An 11,172-nucleotide genomic window follows, 5' to 3' on the forward strand; every position below is an offset into this window, starting at 1 on the left:
CGCTCAACTTGGGATTATATTTCCAACTAAACGTCACGGTTTTCTATTTTAATTTTTCGTTTGTAGACGAGGCAAGTGTCCTTTCTTCCGCAGCCGTTTACGAAAGTGGTTAAATCACCTTTATTCTAGCCTGCTTAAACAGCCATCTCACGGCCTTGCTCCTCGCCACTAGCTAGGGACATTTCGCCAGGAGAAAGGCGCAGACGTCTCTCCTGGCGAAACGTCCGAGGCGAGGAGTGAGGAGAGACGGCTGTTTTAGCAGGTTTCCTTTATTGCTTCTTGTAATCATTCCTTCCTTACATTCACACATGAACTTGGTATTAGAATCCTAGTATCCCTGTGTTGGCTACGGTCGCTAAAAGAGGTTTGGTGATCGGTGATAATCGTAACCTGTCTGCAGCCGCCTCCTCCCCTCAAACAAAATAGGGGAGGGAGACGTCTGCGTAGCACCGCCAATTTTCCTTTTTTTTTTGTCTTGTTTTTCTTTAAGGGTAGGAGGAGGTCGTACACAGGCTATGATAATCGTAGCGAACCTTAAAATAGAACTTTAGACGTCCATCTCAGCAAGTTTGGACCATCCGCTTAAATTTACAACACTGTTTAAAGTCCCTTATTTTTTTACCGTAAGATCGCGGCTTTTAACAGTTGAAACCAGGCCGGGTTGTGACCTTTGTTTCAAATGTACCAAGTGGGTACCGTAGGCGTTGGGAAGGGAGGCACAACGCTCTTCGCCCCTAGTCAGGAGCTCCTGCGCATGCCTAGCAGCTTTGTCCTCAGGGTTTTTTCCAGGCAACGGTCGGGGCCGTCGACATACCGTAAATAGTGAATTTACGCAACAGGACGGCAGGAAGAAGAGGACTGTAATGCTCGTGTGTGACAAACGTGACGGGGTTATTACTTACGTGTTTGTCGTTATCCTTACTTAACATTTCATGTTTTCTGGTCTTTTACGAAAAGATCAGTTTAAAGGAAAGCGAAGTTTGGCGAAAAGATATTTCAAAACCAAATTATTGTCACGCTTGTCACACAAGGTTTGCCGTCTTCTTACCTCTCCCGTCCTGTTGCGTAAGTTCACTAATAACCTAATAAACGCCCCGGGGAATCTATCCAATTTTAGCGGTCCAAGCAGCTGTGTTTATAGATAGGACAGGAGGCCTGGTTACAGAAAATGCACACTCTAGCCGGCTCCTGGTTGATTTAATGACCATGTAATCATTTCGCTTGAAACTTTGGAAGCGAAGGTCAGTGGTGTAACTCAGTTCTCGCAAAAGTTAATCTCTCTTAGAACTCTATTTCTAAGAGAAGAGTGTCGTTGCAAAAATCCTTTTTTGCTTTCACTTTCAAGTATCAAGTCTATCAGCACTATCAGCGCAGGCATAACGCAGGCATATATAGTAAGTAGGTGTCCTGTGCTCCTAATTGCAATGAACTCTGGGTAAAAAGGATTTCATCAGAAACATGGCGTCGATGGATCGGCAGAAATTAGTGGAGGACAAGAAGCAAGAACTTCTTCGTCGAATTGCAGAGAAAAAGAAAAACAGTCAAACCACTCAACCACCGTTACCTTCATCTTATGGCGGAGCTACACAGATCATTCAAAATGATAATCCCGCTCCAAGTGGTCCGAAAATGTTTGTAAACGATGGAAATTTCTTAGCTCGCTTTCAAGCGATGCAACAGCAGCAGAAAACACAGGAAGCTAGCTCGAGTTCGACGGCAACAACAGCAGCAGCTAGTAGCTCCGACTGGCGTCCGACAGTTAGCATGAAGCTAACCACAGTTAAAAAATCAACACCTGCAAAACCGGCAAGACCGGACGTCTTCGAAACGCCAGAAGAAATCGAAGAAAATGGTAATTTGAAATATTTGAAGCTTCGTTCTCTCTTAGCTTGGTATCTTAAAGGTCTTGATTGCAGCCATACCTTTGTGTTTGGTGTAATTTTGATCTCGTTAAATGCTTGAAAATGTTCTGATGAGCGGTATAATTAAGTTCCCCCACCAGAAGACCAAGCCATACTTGATGCTATTGAGGTACTGGCAGCCCGAGTGGTAAGAGGTGGAGACCAAGTTGAACGTTCCGCCATTCAAGACAACGTCAACAACCCACATTATAGGTAAGTTTTAGTGGAGCAGTACCCATTCAGTCGTTCTGATGTCTAGCCAAAACAACCATTTATCTCAGTTTGTTAAAAGTGATTTGAGCAACAGCCATAGAACTTTGAATAATAACGCATTTTAATTCTTAATTCGTTGGTCCTCTCCCTCTAACCCTGCCAACTTTTCCTATGTCAAATGCGTGTGATTTCCGTCTCTTGATTTCTTGGGTTTGCTAAAAAAAACCTGGCATTCCGAATGGTGCTGAAGAAGTTCCAATGACTTCGAACATCACCAAAGATTCCCAAAGATTTCCAAAGAATGCCAAATGTGGCGGTAGAAAGCGCCAAATCTTGGCACCACCTTACCAAGATTACGCATATCCATATCTTGGCAAGATTACAGAGGCAAGGTATCAGGAGATCTTGCTGAGATCCCACAAAAAAAACCTGACATTGCAAATGGTGCGTAAGAAGTTCCAATGACTTGCGAACATCACCAAAGATTTCCAATGATTTCCAGAGAATGTCATTGAAATGTGGCAGTACAAAGCGCCAAAATCTTGGCACCACCTTAGCAAGATCGTGCATATCCATTCTTGGTGAGATTACAGAGGCAAGGTATCAGGAGATCTTGCTGAGATCCCACATGTCTTGGCAAGATAACATTTTTGGTCAATTTTCAAGTTAATGGTTATGGAATGTCTGAAATTCTCTTGTTTGCATGTGATTGGTGTTTTTGATCCACAGGCATGTGACACAGGTGTAATGCATGTGAGATGGCAGTATATTCTACTGCCCTTGACTAAATTTGACAGGAAATTTTCGGTCTTGGTGAATGCATGCTTGTCACACAATAGACAAATAAAAAATTGCTTCTAAGAACAATTAAACAAATAGATCCCATTTTGCCATGCATCTGTTTAGTAATAGATCACAGATAATGTCAAAATGTGGTAAAAACCAAGAAGTGGCACACAAGCTGCAGGCACATTATTAATTCTGCATTATACTTAAGTGATTACACTAGTGTGTTTACAATTTCCTACACCTAATTTAATAGACATTAACAAATCCTGAACTACATGTACTGTTATGACCATTGTATGATGTAGTATTTGTAGTATAAGTTAGTGTGGTTAGGAGATCTCAAAGAAGGTTGAGGGCCTATAGTTTGATCTAGGTCTCCTCATAAACATTTTAAATTGTTTTAACTAGAGAAATTGCACAATTTCCCAGTGATGAAACTTTTTTTACAGTTTGCATAGCGTGTTTTGTGACATCTGGAAAATCACGTGTAATTATATTTTCCTAATACCTGAGACTATCATTCCACTTCACAGATTCCTTTTTGACGTAAACAGCCAAGATCACAAATACTACAGAAACCTTGTTAAAAACTTACGACCAGGAGTTAGTAATGCAGCTAGCAGTGGAGAAAGGAAGAGAAAAAGAAAGAGCCGTTGGGATACAGATGCACCCAAAGGGGCTTCATCATCATCATCTGATAATGATGCAGCAGTGGCTGCAGCCTTAGCAGTTGCAGCAGAGATTGAGCACAGCATTCCAATGAGTAACAGAGAAGAAGAAGAAAGACAAAAACAAATTAGAGAACAGCAAGAGGTACTTATCAAATGAATATGAAACTTTAATATACTGCATTCCCATTCCAATACCAGCTTCTGGTCTGGAAAGTGTGAAGTTTCTGTAACCTGAGTTCCTGCCCATTTATTTGTTTTGTTTTTGCACTCATCAATATTGTTCCTGTTAAACCTATGTTACCGTATTTTGAGCACTATTAAATTTTAATTGAGGGCTACCATGTTGGGACTCTGTTTCATAGAACGTTCTACTTCATTCCCATTTGTTTACCTATGCTATCTATTTGAGTTTTCAAGTTTTGCTCTAACAATCTTTTTCTGACTTGTCAAGTTGCTGTACACTCAAAATATATTTTCCTTCTTCCCTGTTAGTTCCACAGCTTCTGGTCACCCCTCTCTCTGTGCTCTGCTCCTGCATTCCGTTTATTGATACCTTTGTTACTGTGTTCCTGGGCCCATGTTTTCAGAACTTATTCCTTATGTATTTGTTTCATGATATGCTGTGCTAATATATCTTGCTAAAATAATATTGTTGCAAGGACAGCACTGTCTATATTATAAAATTTATAATATAGACAGTAACACAAATAGTACAATCACTCTGATTGCCTGGATGACTTGAATGAGAGAATGCAATACAATAAGTATTGTGTTGTCAAGAATTTTTGCTGTGCCTGCTTATCACATGAGCATGCTTTTACAAAAATTTATGCTGAAAACTAGAGAAGTTTTTCTCATTCACCCTTTTCCTCAACTGCTAAAACTTGAATAATCTTTACAAACAGACTGTATGAAAATTTTTTGCTCAAGTTGACAGTTTAAGCAGGAAAATTTGATGAAATCTTTCTTGCAAAACAAGAAGTGGTCAAGTGTAAAAAATCTTCATGTATAGCACTTTAATAGTGAAAAGTAAGAATTTCTCTTTTAATCAGTACCAGTAACAAGGAATTTTGCTTCTGTCTAGTCAGAAAAGTTATTTTATAAAAGCAATAGAAAACGTTTTTTCCTGTGTTTGTAGGGCCTAATATAAACACCCCAGGGACTGGGAGAATTATCTGCTGTTATGCAAACTCTCAACTTCATCTCAGGTTTGCATAACTGTCTCAAATTTTCCCAACACCCTCTCCTCTCTATGTAATTACAAAAAAAGTTTTTTCGCTGAACTTAGTATAAAACTTAAAATTCTGTTGTAGATTCAACAAATGTACATGAAGATCTTAGCTCAGCGAGCGGCATATCAGGCCGGTGGTGCAGTAAAACAAGATAATGATAAGCCAAAGTATGAGTATGATTCAGATGAAGATACTGAAGGTGGCACATGGGAGCACAAAAAAAGAAAAAAAGAGATGTTAAAAACACTAGGTTTGCTGAGTGATACTAATAAATAATTAAAGGATGCAAGGAAAAAAGCCTTGAGGGACTTTTGATCAGCTTCCAGATTCTCCTTCTAAAATTAATGTCTTGTACAGTATTTGCTTGGACAAGAAAAGGGGATTTTAGGATTATGCCAAAAGTCAGTTAGGGCTTTATTCCTCACACCCCTTATAAATATATTTATGCAGAGTGTGAAAACATCTAGTGCAGTAAAAAGTTCATTGGTCCACCCTTGTGGTGGGTTTGTTTTAATGATTGATGTTGTGGTTCAGTTTTATCCTTGGTTTAAATTTTTTTGCCATTTGTATTAAATCATAATCACACATTACCATACCCAAAAAACAAAGGGAAATAAAATTTAAACCAAGGATAAAATTGGACCACAACATAGATACCAAGCTTGTTGACATTTCTCCAGTCAACAGTGGTGGGGGTTTTACTTGGGTAAGATGTGAGTTTATGAAAAAGCTATATTGCTGAGTCAGATTTTGGTTTTTCAGACTTTTCCTTGTGTCTGGGTTGTATATAATGTTAAAAAAAACCCTTTGCTACCCTCTGTAAAGAAAGTGTTGAGAGTAAGCGATGCTTATTAATCAAGGTTAGAAGACTAACAGATTTATGTTTTAATTCGTTTTCTCCCCTTTTTTTATAGACAAAGCTCAAGAGCTTACTGTGAAAGGCAAAGGAAAGCACCACATAGGAGATTTCCTTCCTGCTGATGAACTGAAAAAATTCACAGCCAAAGTCAAAGCTGTGAAGGGTGAATCTTCCCTGGATAACTATGATTTCTCCGACTATGCTGAACACAAGATCAAGGAAGATAACATTGGATATAAGATGTTGCAGCAAGCTGGCTGGAAAGAGGGAATGGGGCTTGGATCACAGGGACAAGGAATAACTGCCCCTGTTAACAAGTATGTTGGTAATTCATGGCTTTATCCAGATAACCCTACCAGTGGAACCTTTCTTTTGTTTACTCAATTTTGGCACACTTGAGAAAGACTCTGCACGAATCAAGATAGATTTTTGTTGAGCTTGTGCGGCATGTTGCTAGGGTACTGTTTCTAACCAAGGCCTAATTAGCCAAGCGCTTGGCATAGCAGACTCAGTTACAGTATGACCATCGGTTAATTAATTAATGGATGCTTGCACTTGAATAAATCAGTTTGACAGCAGGGAACAAAATTGACTAGTCCAGAAGTTTGAGCTTCAAGGTTTGACGCGATTCAGGTAGAACCTCCTTTTCTCCTCCTCACTCAACAAGACAAAAAGAGGCTGTGCTTGCGGGGTGTACCCAGACGAAAATTCTTACTGAACAATATCAGAAAAAAACAAAAAAGCATTTTCATTGTCTTGCTGTCTTAGGCATAAAATTATTGCATTAGGCACACACAAGAAATTAGCCATTTTATGGGTAACTGTCTTGGTTGCCCCTAAACTAGCTATGGTTGTTTAAATAATTTATGATTTATTTTAATTACAGGAGTCTTGTTTTATAATGCTATGTGTAGTCAATTCCAGCTTTACAGACACTCCACTAATTACAAGTACTCCGTTATTCTGCTTAAAGCATTTAACCATAATGAAGGACCCAAAAAACAAGTAGTGAATTCTATTTCACTACTTGGCTCCCACGGCTCCCTTTTTCCCGTGAAGCCAGTTATCAAGTGTTATACCTCCCAACTTAAGAATAAAGCAATTTCGTCTTTTGGTCATAACTGTGAGAAAAATATTTGCTTGGGGCAAATGGTAGATTTCCCAGTTTCAAGGTACATACATGTAGCATTATCACATGCAAGTCGATAGTTCTTGAGAGAGTTAGATTGTTTTGACACATGGCACCTGACGCATTCTCTTCCAACTGGAAAATGTGCATTAGTTGAAAGGTCCAACAATAAGGACCTGTTTACAAAAAGGAACGTTACCTTAGCACCCGCACATTCCTACTATTTTATACAACATATTTTCAAGGCAGGTAACCTTACCTGAGTGCTTGGGTTGTCCAAGCCAGAGGGTTACCCTACCTACCTTGTCAATGCTCTGTTAAGGATAACAAGCCTTTGCACCACCATGTGTGACCAGTAATATTGAAAATTTGAACAGAGTAATCCAATTTTTGAGCTAAATTTCAAACATTGCTTTATGTACCATCATTTTGATGCGTTTGTACAACTGTAGAAGCACATTTTTCTTCACACTGAAGTTCTTGTGCACGCATTCATAAATTCAAAGCTGGATTTCTGCAACTCGCTTTTACATGGTCTTCCCAAGTATGAAATTAACAAACTGCAAAGTGTCCAAAACGCTGCAGCGCGTTTGATTGCCTGCTTAAGTAAGTTTGATCACATAAGTTATACTCTAAAGGAGTTGCACTGGCTACCAGTGGAGCAAAGAATAATCTTTAAGATTAATCTTATTTGTTTTAAGATACTCAACAATTTAGCTCCTGATTATTTGGTTGACCTAATCCATGTTTATGAACCTGCGAGGTACCTTCGATCATCTTCAGACAAGTGGCGTCTTGTTATTAAACCCTATAACTTAAAGACATACGGTTTCAGGGCTTTTTCAGTCATTGCCCCTATACTCTGGAACGATTTGCCTGTTGACATTAGATCGATCGATGATGTAAATAAGTTTAAATCTAAATTGAAGACCTTCCTTTTTAAACGAGTTTACGAACTATCTTAGGTTTTTTATTTTGTATTTTTGTGACTATGTATATATGTATATATGTAATGATTTTAGGATTTTTATTTTTTATTCAGACCTTTTGAAGTAATGTAAAGCGCTTAGAACTGAAAAGTATAAGCGCTATATAAATATTTTATTTATTATTATTATTATTGAAACATTTTGATAGACAAATGTATTGTAATTTATTATACTTTGTTTGTGACCTTTAGGGGGCGATCAGCTGATGAGCTTGGTGGTCTTGGAGAAGAAAAGCCTGGTGAAATACAAAGGGAAGATGACGAGTTTGACTTATACCGCAAGAGAATGATGCTAGCTTACAGATTCCGTCCTAATCCATTGGTAAGATCAATCTCTGTCGTTACTTGTTCACACCAGCTCGCGCTGCAAGTATGACCAAGTTGTTGCCCCGAGTTCTTTGTGTTTTCATTTTTACGTAAAAGATCCACTGAGCAGTGGGTAAAAGAACGAGAAATAGAAAGCAAGCACGTAAAGTCTTGAGGGTCAAATCAGAAATCCAAGGCAAACTCATTTAGTTTGCTTCCTTCAACTCCTGATTAGATATTGATTGCCGGGAGTTTTGGGGTGGGGCGGGGGGGTCCAAGAATTTTTGGAGATCTCCAACGACTTTTCCGATTATCTTATTTCTTCATTACCCACCCTTCTCTTTATACTCTCAATGCTTAAGGTAGATTTGTTTCTTTCTCTCTGCAGAACAATCCTCGAAGGCCTTATTACTAGAACACGAAAAACTCCTCAGAATTTCAGTATCAACGTTTTTTTGTCGTAACTTTACTTCATGGTCCTACTGCATCGTTCGAGATCTGAAACCCTCGTCATATCCTAGACCGTGTTTTCCTTCTTTCACGTGAACTCGTTACCATGCCCATTCCTACCTTAGAAACGAGGAGGAAACTGGGTCGAGTTCACCTTCGCAAAGACTCCTGGGAGTGTTACTAGGGACAGGAAAAAATTGGCCAATAGCTGACCAGCGCGTCCTCTGTAACGATCCCAGGAACAATTGGAGGCGCATTTGGGCTGCAGTTCCCTTCTCGTTTCTGAAGTGGCGTATTCCAGGCTAAGGGTGTGGTTGTTTGGGAGAATCCAAGATTACATTCTTGATGTCCGATTCTTTGGATTCATTACGACAAAAGAAACTAAAATACGAAAATGGATTCTTCAGTGTGACAGCAATAGTGGCTGGTCAATTCCCCGATATAATAATAATGATACTCTTTTCTAGATCAAACCTCTTTGGACCGGTTGTAAAAGGAATGTTTAGCCCGGAGTGTAAAGCAAAGCTGCGTTCTAAAACATTTTCAATAATAGAATCTAAGAATTTTTTCTGTCAACACTGTTCTTAAAAGGATGTATAGCTCAGACTGAAAAAAAAGCCAATTTATTTACCGGTGCTTCAAATATCCCACTAACCGAAGAATCTCGGATCCAGTGATCGTGTAAAACCACAGTCTAAGTTAGACGTCGTTTAAATGGTCGGCCTTTTCTACTTCATGATCAATGCTAGAGTAAGCAACTTAAAAATAAAATGAACATACCCAAGTAGCGGGCTCCTGTACATCTATAGTTGGATCGAAATGGCAGACACCCGGCCCGGCCCCAGTTCTACGAAAGGTGGATAATGCTATCCACGGGATAAATAACCATCCAATGAGTAGCGTAATTGATTTCCTTAATATTTATCTGCTGGATGAACAACTTTTGAACAACCCGGACCTGGTTGTCTTTCTGAGTTACCCATCTCCTACCCTATCATTTTTGCAAGAGATAATTTGTTTAGTTTTCTTTTTCCAAAAGTTGGCTAATGTATACTTAAAACACTTTATGTATCGTTATGCAAATGTAACTTATAGAGGTTTTTGAGTTTTAATGACGCACCATTTCAACTATCAGTAGAGCCCTTTAAATTCTAAGAGGAGGGCGATTACTAGGCTCAGTCTCCAGCCTTGGGTGTCTTGATGCGCCCGCGGTTCTCCACACCCAGCGGGTCGGGTGGGGAGTAACGCGGGCTGGAGACTGAGCCTAGGCGACTACGAGATGAGATTTTCTCACTACTACGTTTTGTGCGCGTGCGTGAACCAGCGTCGCTTTAATTTGACGGGAAAACGCGATAGCCGTTGACATTCTACTACGAGTCTTAGTGAAATGTCGAAGGGGCGGAAATAAGTTATTAAAATGTTAGAAGTTTTATCATTTGTCGATCGGAAGACGGCTTAACCCCCGTCGATAAAAATACCTGTGTTAACTCTTCTGTGTTTTTTGAGAATACGCGTTAAAAACTTATGTCAAATTCCGTCCTCGTAGTGATCTCAAGGTTTCTAATATAAGGTTCAGTTTAAGATGCCCACCTACCCCTCCCCCAAACCAACGTTAACCCTTACTTCGTACTAAGAGCGAAATGTTGGGTTTGGTGAGGGGTTGGTGGGTGGGCAATTTCCTAGAATATTGTGCTCATCGTTGTTAATGGCTTGTGATTATCATGTTGGGTTATTGCCAAATTGTTTCAGGGCACCACGTTCCCCTCCATTAACTTCTGTTCCACTTCTGAATACCAACAGTACCCTTCTCTTAATAATAGTGGAGGGGCAGAAAAAAAAATTAAAAAATAGCCACCGTAAAAGTTTATTTGCAAGAAAATTATTGGTTAGTTATATTCAACTGTTTGTGGTTTGGTTTGCTCAAATAACTATTCTTACCTCGACGGACATCCAAATAAAAGATAGAATAACATTAATTCCGATAAAAATTGCCTTCATTCTCCTCTCCTCTCCTTTCTTCTGTTTTTTAATCCTTTCAGTTCAGCCCTAATTGATACTTATGTGCGTTTTGATGCCCTTATTTCGGCCTTACCTCATAACTTGATACTGAATCTGTAATGTATATCCCTACGTGAGACAAAAGGCATTTTCCAGCCGGGGGCGGGGAGAGGGTCAGTGCTTCCCCGCCTTATGGTTATCCCGTTATACTGACAACACCTCGGTATTACGATTACGTTTCTTTTGCCCGAACGTGAAAACACCGTTTCGTCATTACGAATTATCACCTAAAATTGTTGGTCTGTTGGTGTTATATTATTAGTATTATTATTAGTATTCAAGATTTTTCCTGATCCGGGTCTACATAAGCTAAGATTAGGCACTCCTCACTGGTTTGCAGCTGTAGTTATGTGACTTCAAGGTAAACCAGCCGCGCCGTGGGAGCTAACAAATGCCCGGGGGTGTGAGAACACTTGAAATTGTTAGGAGCCATAACAGTTTAGCCAAATTCCCGCATCCCCGCGGTTATTGCATGCAGGTACCGTTGATAGCTCCAGGTAATCGATCACTGTAACTTTGGGCTCCTGATGTAAGGTGATTCTTACAGACTAATCCGTGACCCACTCCTTAACTTAC

At 39.6% G+C, this 11,172-nt stretch overlaps 1 protein-coding gene across 1 annotated transcript; it reads left to right on the forward strand.

Annotated features, from left to right (window-relative positions):
• The first annotated feature begins 1,426 nt into the window (after positions 1-1,426).
• On the forward strand, positions 1,427-10,382 carry LOC140937471 (uncharacterized). Its single transcript, XM_073387038.1, has 7 exons — positions 1,427-1,852; positions 1,991-2,114; positions 3,437-3,716; positions 4,888-5,056; positions 5,721-5,982; positions 7,975-8,104; positions 8,477-10,382. Exons 1-7 carry the CDS (start codon positions 1,459-1,461, stop codon positions 8,501-8,503), a joined length of 1,386 nt encoding a protein of 461 aa, XP_073243139.1. The 5' UTR covers positions 1,427-1,458; the 3' UTR covers positions 8,504-10,382.
• Positions 10,383-11,172: the final 790 nt, after the last annotated feature.

The sequence above is a fragment of the Porites lutea genome, chromosome 5, assembly GCF_958299795.1.
Source record: "Porites lutea chromosome 5, jaPorLute2.1, whole genome shotgun sequence".
Taxonomy (NCBI): Eukaryota; Metazoa; Cnidaria; class Anthozoa; order Scleractinia; family Poritidae; genus Porites; species Porites lutea.